The sequence below is a fragment of the Thalassophryne amazonica genome, chromosome 10, assembly GCF_902500255.1.
Source record: "Thalassophryne amazonica chromosome 10, fThaAma1.1, whole genome shotgun sequence".
NCBI classification, from domain to species: domain Eukaryota; kingdom Metazoa; phylum Chordata; class Actinopteri; order Batrachoidiformes; family Batrachoididae; genus Thalassophryne; species Thalassophryne amazonica.
Window position 1 is genome coordinate 62,691,541 of NC_047112.1, and position 21,687 is coordinate 62,713,227.

General features: G+C 44.0%; 1 protein-coding gene across 1 annotated transcript in view; it reads left to right on the top strand.

The window, feature by feature from the left end:
* The window catches only part of crb1 (crumbs cell polarity complex component 1), a 114,036-nt gene that overhangs the window by 14,782 nt on the left and 77,567 nt on the right, over window positions 1-21,687 (top strand). Inside the window, 5 exon segments of the mRNA XM_034180113.1 lie at window positions 1,462-1,695; window positions 2,842-3,037; window positions 3,155-3,294; window positions 3,406-3,588; window positions 16,326-17,270. Of these exon segments, the coding sequence (XP_034036004.1) occupies window positions 1,462-1,695; window positions 2,842-3,037; window positions 3,155-3,294; window positions 3,406-3,588; window positions 16,326-17,270 (1,698 nt within the window).

A 21,687-nucleotide genomic window follows, 5' to 3' on the forward strand; every position in this document is an offset into this window, starting at 1 on the left:
TCTTTGGTGGAAGTTGAAGAAAATGTTGGGAAAGTGTCAGTACACGGACCCACAACAGGGGGCGCAAATGAACGGACAATGGAGAAAGTCAAATAACAAGGCTTTACTGTTGTGAACGTGCACAACGAATACAACCAATCACGAAATGGACAACAGTCAATTCACAAAAGTGTCGTGTGGGCAGGCTCGAAGATAGGAGACGCCTCTCCAAGGTAAGACCTGAACCACACGGCTTCCTCCGCCACAGGACCCCGGAAATACTGGAGCCGCCAAGTCCCGAACTCCCAGGTAGCCACTGCCTCCGCGTGTCGGACCTGGTACTGCTGGCGAGGAACAAAGAACAGTTAGATGGGGGCGCGTTTGCACCCAAGACTCCGAACAGCAGGGAAGTTACCTCCACCTCTCGTTGGAACAGTAATCCACAAGCTATGCACTAATCCAAAAGGATACACTCCGTCAGCTTTGATACGTTACCTCATAGGTAGAAACGATATCTCGGCAATGAGGTGGAGGTGCCGTCCTGCTGATATACCCCACAGATGATTGCCGTCAGCTGTCTCAGGTGATGGGTGACAGCTGTCACCGTAGCTGCTCACGTGAGGCGGCGGCGCCCTCTGGTGCCTGGAGCCCGCACTCCAGGCAGGGCGCCCTCTGGTGGTGGTGGGCCAGCAGTACCTCCTCTTCAGCGGCCCACACAACAGAAAATGGTCCATGACAAGGCTCCAACCTGCAAAGCTGATCTGGCAACAGCAATCAGAGAAAGTTGGAGCCAGATTGATGAACAGTACTGTTTGTCACTCATTAGGTCCATGCCTCAGAGACTGCAAGCTGTTATAAAAGCCAGAGATGGTGCAACAAAATACTAGTGATGTGTTGGAGCGTTCTTTTGTTTTTGATGATTCCATAATTTTTTCCTCAGAATTGAGTGATTCCATATTTTTTCCCTCTGCTTGGTCTAAAAAAGTAACCGTTACTGACTGCCACAATTTTTTTTCCTGATTTCTTATAGTGTTTCTTAAAGCCAGAAAGTTGCCATTTGAAATGACTTTAGTTTTGTGTCATGTCTGTGATCTGCTTTTTTTCTACAAAATTAAACAACTGAATGAACATCCTCCGAGGCCGGTGATTCCATAATTTTTGCCAGGGGTTGTAGTATCATAGTATACCATGATAGAAATCTACAAGGAAATATACATATGTCTATAATGATGTTTTTGACAATGTATGACTTTATCATATGACTTTTTTGTGACTTCATAAGTCATTCAAATATTTTGCTGATCAATATATGCTTTAGGTCATCCATCTTGGCGTCTTAGTTGTTGAGACACACACAGAGAGACAGACACACACACACGCACGCATGCATTCATGCACACATGCAGGCACACACAAAAACACTTCACCGGCACTCAGGATAATGAACTGCTTTTACTTATTTCCTTTGCTTTCTGATCACAGGTATTTCTGACAAGCAACCTGCAGCAGTGGACCATTGCTCACCAAACCCCTGCCAAAACGGGGCCATATGTCAAACCTGGGTGGACCATTACGCCTGCTTCTGTGTGCCGGGTTTCCAGGGTACTCACTGTCAGATTGATGTGAATGAGTGCATCTCAGAGCCCTGCAGGAACGGAGCCACCTGTGTGGATAGAGTGGGCAGATTTTCCTGTCTGTGCTCTTCTAGATTCACTGGTGAGACTGAAGTCCTGTACATCCTGAGATCACTGTAAAAGTAGGCCTATGATCATTTAAAATATAATAAATGGGTTTTGTATTTACATGTTTGAGGGCTTTAAATTTTTACACAAGACTGCAGCGCCTTTTACCTTCACTATTGAAGATATGCTTTCACCCATGCTTGTTTATTTGCTGGTATGATTATGTAAGAACAAACTGATTGTACATCCCCAATTCCAATGAAGTTGGGACGTTGTGTAAAATGTAAATAAAAACAGAGTACAATGGTTTGCAAATCCTCTTCAACCTATATTCAACTGAATACACCACAAAGACAAGATATATTGTTTTGTGCAAGTATTTGCACATTTTGAGATGGATGGCTGCAATACGTTTCAAAAAAGCTGGGACAGTGGTATGTTTACCACTGTGTTACATCATATTTCCTTCTAACAACACTCAATAAGCATATGAGAACTGAGGACCCTAATTGTTGAAGCTTTGTAGGTGGAATTCTTTCCCATTCTTGCTTGATATACAGCTTCAGTTGTTCAACAGTCCGGGGTCTCTGTTGTCGTATTTTGCGCTTCATAATGCACCACACATTTTCATTGGGCGACAGGTCTGGACTGCAGGCAGGCCAGTCTAGTACCCGCACTCTTTTACTATGAAGCTACACTGTTGTAACACGTGCAGAATGTGGCTTGGTCTTGCTGAAATAAGCAGAGACGTCCCTGAAAAAGACTTTGCTTGGATGGCAGCATGTGTTGTTCCAAAACCTGGATGTACCTTTCAGAATTGATGGTGCCATCACAGATGTGTAAGTTACCCATGCCAAGAAACCGACGTCACTAAGCTATGTGTGGTCCATTGGAGCTCCCTGTACGTATCACTGACAATAGGTATTCATAATTCATAATAGTATAAATTTGTATGTGTGTGTGGCGCACGCACAGTGTGCTCTGATGCCTTTTATTTTTCCTGCCTTTTCAACCACCTGTATCTGTTGTAGAAACAAAACTGTGTACAGTGTGTTTTGTCACATAACACATTCAGCCGCACATGATCACAGCGAGTGCACATAAAAGCCTGATTCATGTTCAACCCTCTGCCCTCAGGCTTGCCGGCCCACTGACATCCATATCGCTTTGATGTTCACAGGAACCACATGTGAGGAAGAGATTGATGAGTGTCAATCAAAGCCATGCCTCAATGGAGGCAGTTGCTATGACTACGCTGGTAGCTTCACTTGCACCTGCCCACTCGGTTTCCAAGGACAACAGTGTGAAGAAAATGTTGACGAGTGCCAACAGCAACCCTGCCAAAACGGAGCTGTGTGTATTGATGGAGTGAATGGGTACAGAGATGAATTCTCCAAAGTCAGAACAACATGTTACCAAGTCAGAAAATGTTTTTGTATCATTTAAAAACTCTAAAATGTAACAAATGCTTTGTAATCATCTCATTGTCTCAGATACAGCTGTGACTGCTCTCACACAGCCTTCACGGGGGCACACTGTGAAACCTCCATCCCATCATGCCACTCTGAACCATGCTTCAACAGCGCCCCCTGTAGGGACCACCATGGAAACTACACTTGTGAATGTTGGCCAGGTAGACTCATTCAGCTTTGTCCTTCTGTGTGTTATCAGGAATGGTTTTGCCTCAGTTTTTCCTATATGTCTGAAACAATTTGTCATCTTTTGTTTTTATTATTATTATTAGGGTTTGAGGGACGGCAATGTGAGATTGATGTTAATGAGTGCGGCAGCAGCCCTTGCATGCACGGAGGCCTCTGCATTGAGAGGTCGTGGCAGGTTCTGTATGGCAGCGAGCCCCTGCTGCCTGCACACTACGACCAACAACATGCTGCAGGATACATCTGCAGCTGTCCTGCAGGAACATCAGGTCACTCATTCTCAAAACTCTGCAGCAGCTTTTAAAAGCAGCACTTACCTTTCAGTTGTCAATAAAGAATATTCATGTTTTCCTGCTTAGATAAAACTGAGTTCTCTGTAAGATTTCCTGCTGAGAGCGCTGTTCTAAAACATAAACCCTGGCAGCCACTCAGGCATTGACTCAGTAAGGTGAACAAATAGCATTAGTCTAATCCTCAGGATCTGGCTTTGCTGGTCTCCTGACTGGAGCTATTCAGTTCCACATGGATGTAGAGGAGACAAGGAGCAGACCTCTAGCAGGACGGTCTGCACACACACGATGAGATTTTACCAGGAAATCAACATGATGCAGATACTTGAGAGTGTGGTTATTCAGGGGGCATGATGTGGACACGCAAGACATGGATTTGGACAGTTTTGGTAATCGGAACAGGTAGATACACCTATCTCCTGATATGGCTTTTTAAAATCTTATTACCATAAAAATAAACAAATTGCTGTATTTTCTGGAGAATAAGATGCGGGATTTTTTATTTATTTATTTATTTATTTTTGCTTGTGTGGGAGGTCCTGCGACTTATATTCCAATGCAACTTACATATGTTGCCCCCCCCCAAGAGGCATTTTTTGACAGGTGCAATTTATACTGGAAAATGCAGGAGTAAGTGATCATGAATTTACCTCATCTTATTCTTCTACAGAGAACTGTTTTTGTTACCTCCACCAAGGAGTAATGTGTTTGTCTGTTTGCTTGCTTGTTAGCAGCATAACTCAAAATGTAATGAAGGGCTTTCAATGAAATTTGATGAGAAGACAGATAATGTTCCAAGAAATAAGTGATTCAGCTATGGAAGTGATCCAGAATATATTCTGGAACTGAGATCTAGAAAAATGTTTGGCACATAGCAACAAGTAACTCAAAAAGTTGTGAAAGGATGTTGATAAAATTTGGTGAGCAGATGGGTACAGTCCTAGAAAATCTGAGATTTCAATATGAAATTTCATCTAGACAAATTTTTGATCCAAAATGCAGAAAGGTTTTTAAGCATTCAAGAGAGCAATCCCATGGTAATAGAATTACAAGCAGAGCAATTTATTAATGCTAAGCTAACATATGGTCAGATTTTCTGTTATTGTAATTTTGTTACCACAGCTTTTACCCAGGAGGATGTTGCCTTGGCGGAGGTCTATGTGTAGCTTATTCGTAGCTTTGGAGGCCAGGCTGGGCGAATTGGAGACTCGGCTCCGCACCGTGGAAAATTCTACAGTTAGCCAGGCCCCTGTAGTCGGTGCGGACCAAGGTAGCTTAGCCGCCGTTAGTTCCCCCCTGGCAGATCCCGAGCAGCCGGGAAAGCAGGCTGACTGGGTGACTGTGAGGAGGAAGCGTAGCCCTAAACAGAAGCCCCGTGTACACCGCCAACCCGTTCACATCTCTAACCGTTTTTCCCCACTCGACGACACACCCGCCGAGGATCAAACTCTGGTTATTGGCGACTCTGTTTTGAGAAATGTGAAGTTAGCGACACCAGCAACCATAGTCAATTGTCTTCCGGGGGCCAGAGCAGGCGACATTGAAGGAAATTTGAAACTGCTGGCTAAGGCTAAGCGTAAATTTGGTAAGATTGTAATTCACGTCGGCAGTAATGACACCCGGTTACGCCAATCGGAGGTCACTAAAATTAACATTAAATCGGTGTGTAACTTTGCAAAAACAATGTCGGACTCTGTAGTTTTCTCTGGGCCCCTCCCCAATCGGACCGGGAGTGACATGTTTAGCCGCATGTTCTCCTTGAATTGCTGGCTGTCTGAGTGGTGTCCAAAAAATGAGGTGGGCTTCATAGATAATTGGCAAAGCTTCTGGGGAAAACCTGGTCTTGTTAGGAGAGACGGCATCCATCCCACTTTGGATGGAGCAGCTCTCATTTCTAGAAATCTGGCCAATTTTCTTAAATCCTCCAAACCGTGACTATCCAGGGTTGGGACCAGGAAGCAGAGTTGTAGTCTTACACACCTCTCTGCAGCTTCTCTCCCCCTGCCATCCCCTCATTACTCCATCCCCATAGAGACGGTGCCTGCTCCCAGACTACCAATAACCAGCAAAAATCTATTGAAGCATAAAAATTCAAAAAGAAAAAATAATATAGCACCTTCAACTGCACCACAGACTAAAACAGTTAAATGTGGTCTATTAAACATTAGGTCTCTCTCTTCTAAGTCCCTGTTGGTAAATGATATAATAATTGATCAACATATTGATTTATTCTGCCTAACAGAAACCTGGTTACAGCAGGATGAATATGTTAGTTTAAATGAGTCAACACCCCCGAGTCACACTAACTGTCAGAATGCTCGTAGCACGGGCCGGGGCGGAGGATTAGCAGCAATCTTCCATTCCAGCTTATTAATTAATCAAAAACCCAGACAGAGCTTTAATTCATTTGAAAGCTTGTCTCTTAGTCTTGTCCATCCAAATTGGAAGTCCCAAAAACCAGTTTTATTTGTTATTATCTATCGTCCACCTGGTCGTTACTGTGAGTTTCTCTGTGAATTTTCAGACCTTTTGTCTGACTTAGTGCTTAGCTCAGATAAGATAATTATAGTGGGCGATTTTAACATCCACACAGATGCTGAGAATGACAGCCTCAGCACTGCATTTAATCTATTATTAGACTCTATTGGCTTTGCTCAAAAAGTAAATGAGTCCACCCACCACTTTAATCATATCTTAGATCTTGTTCTGACTTATGGTATGGAAATAGAAGACTTAACAGTATTCCCTGAAAACTCCCTTCTGTCTGATCATTTCTTAATAACATTTACATTTACTCTGATGGACTACCCAGCAGTAGGGAATAAGTTTCATTACACTAGAAGTCTTTCAGAAAGCGCTGTAACTAGGTTTAAGGATATGATTCCTTCTTTATGTTCTCCAATGCCATATAACAACACAGTGCAGAGTAGCTACCTAAACTCTGTAAGGGAGATAGAGTATCTCGTCAATAGTTTTACATCCTCATTGAAGACAACTTTGGATGCTGTAGCTCCTCTGAAAAAGAGAGCTTTAAATCAGAAGTGTCTGACTCCGTGGTATAACTCACAAACTCATATCTTAAAGCAGATAACCCGTAAGTTGGAGAGGAAATGGCGTCTCACTAATTTAGAAGATCTTCACTTAGCCTGGAAAAAGAGTCTGTTGCTCTATAAAAAAGCCCTCCGTAAAGCTAGGACATCTTTCTACTCATCACTAATTGAAGAAAATAAGAACAACCCCAGGTTTCTTTTCAGCACTGTAGCCAGGCTGACAAAGAGTCAGAGCTCTATTGAGCTGAGTATTCCATTAACTTTAACTAGTAATGACTTCATGACTTTCTTTGCTAACAAAATTTTAACTATTAGAGAAAAAATTACTCATAACCATCCCAAAGACGTATCTTTATCTTTGGCTGCTTTCAGTGATGCCGGCATTTGGTTAGACTCTTTCTCTCCGATTGTTCTGTCTGAGTTATTTTCATTAGTTACTTCATCCAAACCATCAACATGTTTATTAGACCCCATTCCTACCAGACTGCTCAAGGAAGCCCTACCATTATTTAATGCTTCGATCTTAAATATGATCAATCTATCTTTGTTAGTTGGCTATGTACCACAGGCTTTTAAGGTGGCAGTAATTAAACCATTACTTAAAAAGCCATCACTTGACCCAGCTATCTTAGCTAATTATAGGCCAATCTCCAACCTTCCTTTTCTCTCAAAAATTCTTGAAAGGGTAGTTGTAAAACAGCTAACTGATCATCTGCAGAGGAATGGTCTATTTGAAGAGTTTCAGTCAGGTTTTAGAATTCATCATAGTACAGAAACAGCATTAGTGAAGGTTACAAATGATCTTCTTATGGCCTCGGACAGTGGACTCATCTCTGTGCTTGTTCTGTTAGACCTCAGTGCTGCTTTTGATACTGAGTTCCACAAGGTTCTGTGCTAGGACCAATTTTATTCACTTTATACATGCTTCCCTTAGGCAGTATTATTAGACGGTATTGCTTAAATTTTCATTGTTACGCAGATGATACCCAGCTTTATCTATCCATGAAGCCAGAGGACACACACCAATTAGCTAAACTGCAGGATTGTCTTACAGACATAAAGACATGGATGACGTCTAATTTCCTGCTTTTAAACTCAGATAAAACTGAAGTTATTGTACTTGGCCCCACAAGTCTTAGAAACATGGTGTCTGGCCAGATCCTTACTCTGGATGGCATTACCCTGACCTCTAGTAATACTGTGAGAAATCTTGGAGTCATTTTTGATCAGGATATGTCATTCAAAGCGCATATTAAACAAATATGTAGGACTGCTTTTTTGCATTTACGCAATATCTCTAAAATCAGAAAGGTCTTGTCTCAGAGTGATGCTGAAAAACTAATTCATGCATTTATTTCCTCTAGGCTGGACTATTGTAATTCATTATTATCAGGTTGTCCTAAAAGTTCCCTAAAAAGCCTTCAGTTAATTCAAAATGCTGCAGCTAGAGTACTGACGGGGACTAGAAGGAGAGAGCATATCTCACCCATATTGGCCTCTCTTCATTGGCTTCCTGTTAATTCTAGAATAGAATTTAAAATTCTTCTTCTTACTTATAAGGTTTTGAATAATCAGGTCCCATCTTATCTTAGGGACCTTGTAGTACCATATCACCCCAATAGAGCGCTTCGCTCTCAGACTGCAGGCTTACTTGTAGTTCCTAGGGTTTGTAAGAGTAGAATGGGAGGCAGAGCCTTCAGCTTTCAGGCTTCTCTCCTGTGGAACCAGCTCCCAATTCAGATCAGGGAGACAGACACCCTCTCTACTTTTAAGATTAGGCTTAAAACTTTCCTTTTTGCTAAAGCTTATAGTTAGGGCTGGATCAGGTGACCCTGAACCATCCCTTAGTTATGCTGCTATAGACGTAGACTGCTGGGGGGTTCCCATGATGCACTGTTTCTTTCTCTTTTTGCTCTGTATGCACCACTCTGCATTTAATCATTAGTGATCAATCTCTGCTCCCCTCCACAGCATGTCTTTTTCCTGGTTCTCTCCCTCAGCCCCAACCAGTCCCAGCAGAAGACTGCCCCTCCCTGAGCCTGGTTCTGCTGGAGGTTTCTTCCTGTTAAAAGGGAGTTTTTCCTTCCCACTGTAGCCAAGTGCTTGCTCACAGGGGGTCGTTTTGACCGTTGGGGTTTTACATAATTATTGTATGGCCTTGCCTTACAATATAAAGCGCCTTGGGGCAACTGTTTGTTGTGATTTGGCGCTATATAAAAAAATTGATTGATTGATTGATTGTAGCAGGATGACGTTTATGTTATAGATCTCAACTGTTGACTACAGGGCAAATTAAATGTCCAGAGTGTCCCAACAAAACATGCAGAGACATAAAAGAAGTGAGTCCCACTGTATCAATAACATTAAAATAGCTGCGCCGACAATATCCGAGCAGAGATGTTTGTGAGCTGGGTTTTAATTATCTAGTAACATACTAAAGTCCTTGCTGTCAGCTGAAACTGGATCGACAGCACCTGAATCAAAGGAGGAACACGACACAGGGAGTTTCCTGTGTAGGATCCTGTAATACAGGTTCATAAGTCTGACTGCTTAACAGGAAACTTGTATCATTAATATGTTTTGGCTGGATTAAAAAGGATAAACTGAACATATTGTTGAGAATGGTGAGCAGCGTAATCTGAAGAGGGCAGAGGGCATCCACTACACGCTCTGAAATGAAACTTAGATTTACTCTGTCTGTTTATGTCAATGGACCACATGTAATTTGGTTGTTTAAAAGAGAAACAGAATATGCATTTAATTGTAACAAGATTGAGAGAATCTGTTTTAATGAATTGTGTATTCTGTTTCCTCTCTAAACAACCAAGTTACAGTGTGTGGGACCACATGACAGAGATTAAATACCGCACTAGCGTGTTGCCCGTGGGGATCCACAGGCTCTAGATTGGGTAGTGTTTATAAAGTAGGTAGCTGAGTTGGAATGGCGTGTGAGTCTAGAATGTTTATAGAACCTTATACCTCAACATGTTTTAGAGGAAGAACTCAACCCTTTTATTTCTTGTTAATTACATCATTTTTAAAATGTTAGTTTACTGTCTTAATATATTTATAAATTGTTTAGGTTCTTGTTGTCATATACCCACCATTATTATTATTATTATTATTACTTCTATTTTGTAATTTGATTTTTAAATGGACCACAATGGAAATAAATGTTTTCACTTTCTTGTATCATCCATGTATTTTTAACGTATTTATAATTATGTACTTACATGCAACTCACGCTTTTAATATATAGATGATTTACCACCCCTGCTGGAATGGTGTGTGAGTCCAGAATGCAAGTATCGATGTCCATTGTTCAGTGTTGTTAGTTAATATTCATAGTTTCTCCAAAAATATTAGTCCAATCCACTCAACTAAACTGAGTAAACCAATTGAACTACAAAAACACAATAAATCAATAACACTAACAAGGCTGTTAGTCCTATCAATGTTCTGTTTTGGCAGTGTTCATCCTTGTCCCAAAATAAATAAGCATACCAAACGGCAAATGTCAGCTGGCCCCAGTTTCTCCATGATCGAAGTTATACACACGCACACATGCATGGAGAGCTTTTTGTCTTTTCCTCATTCTGCTGCAAGTAGATGCTTCTATTTTAGACGCAGTGATGGTGGCAGAAGACATCAAACGCAATATACATTTCACTCATGGTAACGGCAACATGAGACTTAACTAAACTGACTAAACCAATTGAACTACAAAAAAATAACATAATAAATCATAATACTAACAATAGTATTAAGCTAACATGAACCACAATAGCAACATTTAAAACTCCATAACCTTAAACCCCCATGATGCACTGCAGCACAATGTCCATTGTTCACTGCTGTTAGCTAATATCGCTAATTTCTCCAAAAATATTAGTCTTATCAACTTTCTGTTTTCGCAGCATCCATCCTTGACCCAAAATACATAAGCATACTGGCAAATGTCAGCTCTCCCCATGTTTTTCCGTGATCAAAGCCATGCGCACGCACGCATACACGCACACAGAGGTGTGTGTGTGTGTGTGTGTGTTGAATTGGACAATATTTTTCAAAAGTTTGATGGATAAGTATCCAGAGTATCATCACACATTACTGTAAATAGTGCTGTGCATCATGTTGACGTAAATTCTATTAATGGTATGACTACAGCCAAACAAGTGTACCATGCCAGCCATTTTTCATGCAAGGTGTCCAACTGTCCATTAGAGGCCATCATAGCATTTTGATCATTTTGAAGCACTTAATCTGTGACTTGTCTTCTGAAACAAAGAATCCTTACTGTCAATGAAATGTCACAATTGTCACATTTTGAGCAATGTGAAAAAGTGAAACATCATGGGAAGCTATTGTTTAAGTTTTATTTTCTGGTTTTGAAATAGCAATTTAAAAAAAATAAAACTAGGAATCCTCACTGTTGAGTTGAAGTCACATTTCACATATTTTGTAAATCAGCAATTCAATTTCTGAAGCTTTTTTGAGTGTTTCACAAATAATGAATCAATTTCTGCATTTCAGAATCATCACATTTCACTAGATGTCATCGGAATTTTTAAAATATTGTGAAACAGCGAATAATTTTTTTGAAACAGTTGTTTCAAATTGTCCATTTAGTCCATTTTAAAACATAGAATCATTTCTCACACTTGCTTAATTTCCTGTTTCAGACATTTGAAACAAGTGAATAATTTTCTGAAACCATGTTTTATTTATTTTTTGAGCGTTTAGTGAATCATATTCTGAATCCATTTTTTGTTTCAAACGTTTTAAAACAACTCAGTGATTTTGTGAAGCAGTTCTTTAATTTTCTTTTTGAATGTTTCAAAGCAGAATACTTTTGTGACACAGTTGGCTCTTTTTTTGTGTCAGTATCTGTGGAATATTTCTGGAGAAGCTTAAACCATAAATCTATCCCTCTATGCCTCAGGGAAAGTGAAAATCCACTTGTGTAACGCTCCTTGGTGGAATGTCACAGCGGCTGGTGTACAGTGACTCCGTGTCTATGAGTCCAGTCCACTGCAGATATTTCCCTAGTCGAGGTTGGTACCTGCTTATAGCTGGGTGGACTGAGACAGCGCAAATAAAGTGTCTCATGCAAGGATGCAGACAGATAGCCTGAAGCACACACCTGGAATTGAACCCTCGGTCTCCATATAGGTAGTTCAGCTCCTTCTTCTTCTTCAGCTCCTGTCCCATAGAAACCACCTACTCTGCTGCAACTCTTACCTCTTATGAGTGCTTGTTATCAGGAGACCCAGCACTCACTGTTCAGCAATAACATATTTCACAGAATATTTTGATTTACAGTCAACTCTACCATTCATCCATTTATTTTCTGCCACTTTTCTGAGGGTTGTGGTGGCAGCAGACTATCAATCAATCAATCAATTTTATTTATATAGCGCCAAATCACAACAAACAGTTGCCCCAAGGCGCTTTATATTGTAAGGCAAGGCCATACAATAATTACGTAAAAACCCCAACGGTCAAAACGACCCCTTGTGAGCAAGCACTTGGCGACAGTGGGAAGGAAAAACTCCCTTTTAACAGGAAGAAACCTCCAGCAGAACCAGGCTCAGGGAGGGGCAGTCTTCTGCTAGGACTGGTTGGGGCTGAGGGAGAGAACCAGGAAAAAGACATGCTGTGGAGGGGAGCAGAGATCAATCACTAATGATTAAATGCAGAGTGGTGCATACAGAGCAAAAAGAGAAAGAAACACTCAGTGCATCATGGGAACCCCCCAGCAGTCTAAGTCTATAGCAGCATAACTAAGGGATGGTTCAGGGTCACCTGATCCAGCCCTAACTATAAGCTTTAGCAAAAAGGAAAGTTTTAAGCCTAATCTTAAAAGTAGAGAGGGTGTCTGTCTCCCTGATCTGAATTGGGAGCTGGTTCCACAGGAGAGGAGCCTGAAAGCTGAAGGCTCTGCCTCCCATTCTACTCTTACAAACCCTAGGAACTACAAGTAAGCCTGCAGTCTGAGAGCGAAGCGCTCTATTGGGGTGATATGGTACAATGAGGTCCCTAAGATAAGATGGGACCTGATTATTCAAAACCTTATAAGTAAGAAGAAGAATTTTAAATTAAGCAGCTCATCCCACACTTCCCTCTCTTATGTGGCCAAGTCCCTTCATTCTTCCTGGGAGATATTAAGGTGTTCCTAAGACAGCTATACGAGGTCTATTAGAAAAGAAACCGACCTTTTTATTTTTTTATAAAAATATTTGGATTTGAATCACGTGCGATTACATCAGCCAACCTTGAACCCTCGTGCGCATGCGTGAGTTTTTTCACGCCTGTCGGTTACGTCATTCGCCTGTGGGCAGGCTTTGAGTGAGGAGTGGTCCACCCCCCTCGTCGGAATTCCTTTGTCTGACTTCTTCCTGAGAGACTGGCGCTTTGCTTGATCAAAATTTTTTCAGAACCTGTGAGGCACATCGAAGTGGACACCATTCGAGAAATTCAGCTGGTTTTCGGTGAAAATTTTAATGGCTGATGAGAGATTATGGAGTGTTACTGTCGCCTTAAGGACTTCCCACGGAGCGGGACATCGCGCCGCGCTCGGAGGCGCAGTCGTCAGCCTGTTTCGAACTGAAAACCTCCAAATTTAAGCCTCTGTTGACCCAGGACGTCGTGAGAGAACAGAGAACTTTCAGAAGAGGTCAGGATCAGCAGTTTATCCGGACATTCCACTGTTAAAGGAGATTTTGTAATGAAAGACATGCGGACGGATTGGCGCGTTGGCAGGCAGCCGGTGCGGCGCGCCGCCACAGGAAAAACACCTCCGTTGGAAGCCTTAAGGACAAGTTGGAACATGTCCAGCTGTTAAACAGTTTCTCAGATACTCACTCAACTGAAAGCCATCAAAAGCCGCCTCGTTTTTACAAATGGTTATCAACACGGAGGTGTTTTTCCTGTGGCGGTGTGCCGTGCCGGCTGTCTGCCGACGCGCCAATCCGTCCGCACGTCTTTCATTACAAAATCTCCTTTAACAGTGGAATGTCCGGATAAACTGCTGATCCTGACCTCTTCTGAAAGTTCTCTGTTCTCTCACGACGTCCTGGGTCAACAGAGGCTTAAATTTGGAGGTTTTCAGCTCAAAAGAGGCTGACGACGGCGCCTCCAAGCACGGCGCTACGTCCCGCTCAGTGGGAAGTCCTTAAGGCGACAGTAACACTCCATAATCTCTCATCAGCCATTAAAATTTTCACCGAAAACCAGCTGAATTTCTCGAATGGTGTCCACTTCGATGTGCCTCACAGGTTCTGAAAAAATTTTGATCAAGCAAAGCGCCAGTCTCTCAGGAAGAAGTCAGACAAAGGAATTCCAACGAGGGGGGTGGACCACTCCTCACTCAAAGCCTGCCCACAGGCGAATGACGTAACCGACAGGCGTGAAAAAACTCACGCATGCGCACGAGGGTTCAAGGTTGGGTGATGTAATTGCACGTGATTCAAATCCAAATATTTTTATAAAAAAATAAAAAGGTCGGTTTCTTTTCTAATAGACCTCGTATTAGATAAAATCTCTCCAGCATGTCCTCGGTCTTCCCTGGGGCCTCCTCCTAGTTGGATGTAGCTGGACAACCTCCCTAGGGAGGTGACCAGGGAGCTTCCTCACCAGATGCCTGAACCATTTCAGCTGCTTATTTCAGTGTGAAGGAGCAGTGGCTCTACTCAGAGTCCCTCCCAGCTATTCAAACTTTTCAATCTGTCGATGAGTGTAAGCCCAGATACCCAACAGAGGAGTTTCAGTTTCACTACATGTATCTGCAACCTTGTTCTTTTGTTCATTACCCAAAGCTCATACCCATAGGTGAAGATAGGAGTGTAAATCAACAGGCAAGTCAAGAGTCTGGCCTTCTGGCTCAGCTGTTTCTTCACTACGATGGTCTGGTACATGTCAGGATTCGGCCCGTTCAGGGTTATGGTTTGGGTTATGTTATGGTTTGGTCACCATGCCTTGCTTCTGTCTTTGATTATCTGTTTGTGGTTTTTGTTTATCATTTATCTTCTGCGTTTTATTATTATTGGGTTGTGTTTCTTTAGTCTCTGGTTTTGTTTTCTATTCATTATTTATTTTCTGTTTAGCCTGTAGTCTGTTTTGCCATTTTGTTATCATTAATTGTATTACCTTTTATACTTTAGCCATCGTCAGTTCCATTCTAGTTTTTGTCCGGCCTGTGTTTGTTTCCATTGTGTAATCATTAGTTGAATCACTTGTTTGTTTTGTTTTTATCATATGTGGTATTACACGCTAAAACATTGCTACCTCTCTTTAACATAAAGAGCTCTTACAGGTTTTGGATGTTGAACTCAACTTTACAACTCAACTCAACTTGTAAAGTTGAGTTCAACATTGAAAACTTGTAAGAGCTCTTTATGTTAAAGAGGTAGCGAGACATAACTAAATGAGGCTGCAATGCTTTAGAGTGTATCTATTTATTCTACTTTTGCCACTTGTGAGTTTCATTCTTGTTTGGTCTTAGCATTTATTTCCTAGTTTGCCCCTTTGTTTTGGTTCATGTTAATTGTTGGTTTTTGGGTCTTTATTTTGGCATTTGATGTTATTCACCGTTGTTTTTTCTGTCTCTTATTTCTCTTCCTTCAGTCTGCTTTGCTTTTGTCCCACCACACTGTCTTCCACCTGCCTCTGTGTCGTTCAGTCACAACCCCTTCCAGAACATTCCCTTCATCTGTTTCACATTCACGCCCTGATTATCCTGCCTTGTATTTAAGCCCTCACTGTCTCTCTGTCCCCTGCCAGTTTGTTGAAGTTGTTGAGGTAAAAAAGATAATAAATCAAGCTGTCCTAAGGCTGTTTGTGGAAATAAAGTCAGAGAATTGACAGATTGTCAAAATAATAGGCTTTTAATTCGAGGCCTCGAAGACACACGCAAAGTCAAAATCAATACAACAGGATTTTGTATAAGTGTGCGCGAAACGCAACTCTAAAAATGCTCTTTTGTACACTCAGGAAAGGTGGGGTTGCACAGCAACAGTCATGTACACATGAATACATTTTGCCAGTAATTAAAACTGTTCAGCTTTCCCACGAAAACTCCTGAAAAAGAATGTTCTTATCACAGTTTCTGCTGTGGAGGATGGCAGGGAAGGCCAGGCACAAACAATGTGCTTAATAATGCAGCTGCTTAGCTCATTAGGTTACATGGGGCATTCAGTACAAAGTTAGATGCAAAAGTTTTAGGCAGGCTATCTGTAAGACAAAAAATGAATAATTTTACATGACAAAGTCCTATCACATCCTCACCTTTTTTGCAGTCTTGTTTGGCTCACCTGTTTTGACCCTGCTTGTTTTTCTGATCTCCGCCACACCATGAACCCAAACTCTGCTTGTCTTTTGAACAACGCCTCTCCCTCATGATTACCTGTTACCTCCACTCTGCTGGCTGCAAACCTGTGTACCGAATCCTTGCCTGTTTTTTGATAAAGCCTTTTTTCACCTCAGTTCCTACTACCTTCTGTGCCATGCTACCTCAAACCATGTCAATACAGCATCCACAGAACCTCAAATGAAGCCCCAGTTTGTTATACTAAATATGTAAACATTCCATGACAACAAAGTTTATTTAAGTGTTGCCCAGGACATGTTGCTCAGTGTTCTTTAAGTCTTTTTGTCCCATTGTGCTTGCAGGTTCTCTGTGTCAGGAGGTGATGAATCCGTGTGACCCCAGTCCTTGCCAGAACAGCGGAGTGTGCGAGGCCGGTGTTGGAGGTTACACGTGTCACTGCCTCAGCCTGAGCCCTGGCGCCTTCCTGTATGGAGGTGTTCACTGTGACGTGAGGCTTCTAGGCTGTGATGCCCATGACTGTCAGAATCACGCCTCCTGCTCTCCTTTCCTGTTGGATGAAACTCACAGCTACAGTTGTTTGTGCACACCTGGCTACACTGGCCCCCACTGCACCACCTCGACCACCTTCTCCTTTGAACGCAGTGGCTACCTGCTGCTGCAGAGCCCCCTGGTGGACACCGAGTTCTTCTGCAACATCACCTTGAGTTTCAGGACGGTTCTGGCGAAGGGGGTGTTGTTCCAGCGCAGCACTGAAGGGATGGTGCTGAGCCTGGAGCTGGATGAGGGAAGGCTTCACCTCACACTCAGGGAGGAGGTGGACTCTGAGAGTGTAATCCAAGCTCTCGACCTTCCACGCAACGTCACAGATGGAGAGTGGCATTCTGTCGAGGCCGTGCTTGGAAATCGCGTACTCAGCTTAAAACTTCTGGACAATTTTTGGATCTGTGAGAGTTACGAGTGCCACATGGTGGCCTCAGCCCAAAGCAGCCTGGCTGGAGATGTGATACACACTCAGAGCACCTTAATAGGAGGAGTGCTGGAGGAAACAAATGGAGGCAGTGAGCTCCCAGCATTCATCGGCTGCATGCGGGATGTGTTTGTGGATTGGCAGCTTGTTCTCCCTGAGGAATGGCTGAGCGAATCTGTAGTGAACGTTTCTCCTGGCTGCAGTCACAGGGATCGCTGCCTGGATGTGCCGTGCCAAAACAGAGGGCAGTGTGTCAACCTGTGGCAGAGCTACCGTTGCATCTGTCCAAGGCCTTACAAGGGGCACAACTGCGAGGAGGGTATGTGCACAGCTATGGGAAAACCTGCAAGGGTTTAGAAAAAGGTCTGATATGAAATGAGAAGGCCATCTGTCTCTCCCTGGTGTAGAAGCTGTTATATGATGGATTAAGATTAGGAAGGAAAACATGAAAACATGAATCTGCTGCAAATCGTGAATTATTCACAAACCGTTAACAAAAAATTTCACAAACTGTGAAAATCCATGAACCATTAATCATTTTGCTGCAAACTGTGAATAAAATATCCCACAAAAGACAAAAGCAGGTCTTGCAAAGCTAAGTCACAAAGTGTGAATATCATTCATGATATATATTTTATTTCACTTTAAGTAGTTCATAGGTCAGTTGCTTTAGGAAATCTTGATCAAAAACCCTATCTCTGCAAAAAAAATTGGGGGGGCTGGGGGGGTCACTATCAAAAGATCTGTGTCAAAGCAGTCTTAATTTTCATGAGCTATACCTGTTATGTGTCGGACGCAGCTCGGAGAACCGACCAGCGTTTGAAGGACCCAGTATGAAATAAGCAGAGCACGGTACAAAGGCTAACTGAATTTAATACATAACAGTGATAATATAACAAAAAGGTGCGGCCTGGCGTGGTGCGCTCCCAGCAGCGCTAACGGTCCGGAGCCAGAAGCTGTTTCGGACCCAAGGACCCCGCCGACACCCTCCAGGTGGCCGCAACAACCGAGTCTGTGAAAGAAGGAACCATTATGAGAGTCCACACTCTACACACAGAACACTTAAAGGTGTACAAACAGCAAACACTTCCTGGCTTGATTACTGATCAGCTTCCCAACCTGCAGGCATGGAACCTCCCGTTCACAAAACTCCACTGCAGTGGAAGCTGATACATGACTAACAAACAGCTCAATACAATAAGGTGTGAGGGACACCACATTTACTGACTGTATAACTGTTAGTCACAAAATCTAACGTACCTCAGGAAGTGTGCTGACGAGCGTGAGACCTCACCCCCTCCTCTTTCACAGACTGTGCATCAAACCTGGACGTTCTCAGCATCCGCTGCTGATGAGATGGCTCCCGAGACGACGATCTCACCCGTCTGGTCACAAGGTCGAGTCTCTGGCAAATACACACTGTGCACTCCAGTCTTAAATGCCAACATGTTCCAATCCATCCAGATGCACCACAGCTGTGAGTCCTGACGAGTCGCAGGTGATCAGGGTGAGGTCCTGACAGCCTCAGCAACACAGCCACTCAGTCCCAAACGCAAGCCACCTGGGAGGAAAACCAAAAAACAGAAACAAACCGGCAGCCCGGCCCCCCCAGCCATATAACAGTACCCCACCCTCACGGGAAGCCTCCCGGCGACCACACACACCTGGCCCAGGAGAAACACCCCCCTCCAGGGACCATGGCTGGAAACCGCGTCTGCGTTCATCCTCCAACAGACTGGTTGAACTGGCTGCATCTTTGCCCTTGTTTCTGACAGTCTCTTAGCACAGGTGTGGCCAGGAGTTCTTACACCTGTGCGGTCAGCCTTTATCCAAACATGTGTGATTAGTCATAAAACAAAACAACCAAAACACCCCCCCCTCCCCAGGGGACCGTCCCATCAAACCCCAGGGAAGGGGAGAAAGGAAAAACAACCCAAACCCAAGCCTACAAACAAAAATACTAAAACACCCCCCCCCCCCCCCCCCCCAGAGGACCGTTCCATCAAACCCCAGGGAAGGGGAGAAAAGAAAAACAACCCAAACGTGAGCTCACAAACAAAAATGCCAAAACACCCCCCCTCCCCCCCCCAGAGGACCGTTCCATCAAACCCCAGGGAAGGGGAGAACAGAAAAACCCAAACTTGAGCTCACAAACAAAAATGCCAAAATACCCCCCCTCCTCCCCCCAAACGACACGTAGGGACCAACACCCCCCAGAGGGCCACCCGCCAGCTCCAGGAGTAATAACCACGGCCGAGGTCCCTCTGGGATCCAACGTCACCCACGGGGACTACCAGCGCCTCCCAGAGGACCACTCGTCAACCCCAGGAGACGCCTCCCCTCATGACCCATGGACCCAGCCCCGGCCGTCCACGGCTAGATGGACCCAACGCCCTTCCCCCCCAGAGGACACCACAGTCAAACCCTGAGGGCGGAAACTGGGGGGGGAAAACAAAAAGACACCCCAAACCCCCCCCTCCCCTCCCGGGTGCAGAGGCTACCTGGGAAACGCCCAGCACAACCTAACTGCACCCCTCCAGCAATGCCGACACTACGGCACACCCGGCTGGAGTCAGAGGAGAAGAGAGGGCATAACAAAAAACAAAGAGAAAAAACAACCCATCACCCCCCAGGGGACCGTTCCATCTAACCCCGGGGGATGTGAAACAAAAAGAAATAAAAGAAAAAACAAACAGACCAACACACAGTTGGTTGGGTCCTTTTCTCTTGTTTTTTTTGTTTTCTTTTTTGTTTTTGTTCGTTGTCAAACAGGCTGCAGGGTCACAACCCCAGACAAATAGTGGACAACAAAAAAAAAATAAAATCCCACACAAAATGAACTAACACAAAACAAATCAGTGAGTTATACCGTCAAGCTCAACCAAATGGAACACACCTGTTCCTACTCAAGAGCTTGACGGTAACGTGATTCAGTCACCACAAGGGGGAACCAGAGTGCAAAAAATGAAAAAACCCCTTTGGCGACAGAAAAAACAAACGAGCTGCTCTTATGTGCGCAGCTGAGTGCAACACACAACCAAAATGTGCTCAACTAAATAACGCCGGAGCTGATAAAACAGACGCAGTAGTTACCTTTGTCCGGGGAAACGGGGCTACGACTGTAACACAGGAAGCCCAGCGACCCGTGCTAACAGAGCTCCGCCGTGCGCGTGAACCCATTACAAACGCACTCTTGCAGCTCCCGTTTACACCTCTTATCCGGTCGGAGCGTGACGCGACGCCGTCGCCAGTCACACTCCACCACGACCCACGGATAAGGCACAACACAGGAACACGGCTGCAAGAGAGCACAAATCAGTATCCAGTAATGGGTCTCAAACACGCACCTTCCGGGCGGAGAGCCCCGCAACTGATCCGGATAACCACTGAACGTCTGCTGCCGCCTTCCCGGCGCGTTACCGTCTCTGCTACCGCTGGGTCCGTGATGTTTGGCCAGAGACTACTGTTATGTGTCGGACGCAGCTCGGAGAACCGACCAGCGTTTGAAGGACCCAGTATGAAATAAGCAGAGCACGGTACAAAGGCTAACTGAATTTAATACATAACAGTGATAATATAACAAAAAGGTGCGGCCTGGCGTGGTGCGCTCCCAGCAGCGCTAACGGTCCGGAGCCAGAAGCTGTTTCGGACCCAAGGACCCCGCCGACACCCCCCAGGTGGCCGCAACAACCGAGTCTGTGAAAGAAGGAACCATTATGAGAGTCCACACTCTACACACAGAACACTTAAAGGTGTACAAACAGCAAACACTTCCTGGCTTGATTACTGATCAGCTTCCCAACCTGCAGGCATGGAACCTCCCGTTCACAAAACTCCACTGCAGTGGAAGCTGATACATGACTAACAAACAGCTCAATACAATAAGGTGTGAGGGACACCACATTTACTGACTGTATAACTGTTAGTCACAAAATCTAACGTACCTCAGGAAGTGTGCTGACGAGCGTGAGACCTCACCCCCTCCTCTTTCACAGACTGTGCATCAAACCTGGACGTTCTCAGCATCCGCTGCTGATGAGATGGCTCCCGAGACGACGATCTCACCCGTCTGGTCACAAGGTCGAGTCTCTGGCAAATACACACTGTGCACTCCAGTCTTAAATGCCAACATGTTCCAATCCATCCAGATGCACCACAGCTGTGAGTCCTGACGAGTCGCAGGTGATCAGGGTGAGGTCCTGACAGCCTCAGCAACACAGCCACTCAGTCCCAAACGCATGCCACCTGGGAGGAAAACCAAAAAACAGAAACAAACCGGCAGCCCGGCCCCCCCAGCCATATAACAATACCTGCACGTTGACAGTTTGGCCTATTAACTGCACATATGTAACAGGCCCCGTACAAGAGGACTGTTGGCAGATTAATTGTCTTGTAAATAACAGGAAAATAATGAGACGAGCAGAGAAGCAGTGCGTCTCCTTTCCTCGCTTCTGCCGTTCTGAAGACGAGGGCTTTTGAGTACACTAAGCCGTCTCACTGGGAGACTGTCCCCACGCTGGCAAAACGTGGAACTACACTAAAACTAAATCTCTCACAAAACCATACTCCCTTTAAACAATTCTCAAGGAAATAATACAAAAATGTGACCACATATTTCAGTGTGTCACGCATATCACCAGTCATTGGCTTCATATTACCTGTACACTGCTGTTTACAGTTATTATTGTATGTAGTTTTTAAACGTTCGTGGAAAAAATGGTGTTCATTTGCAAAAT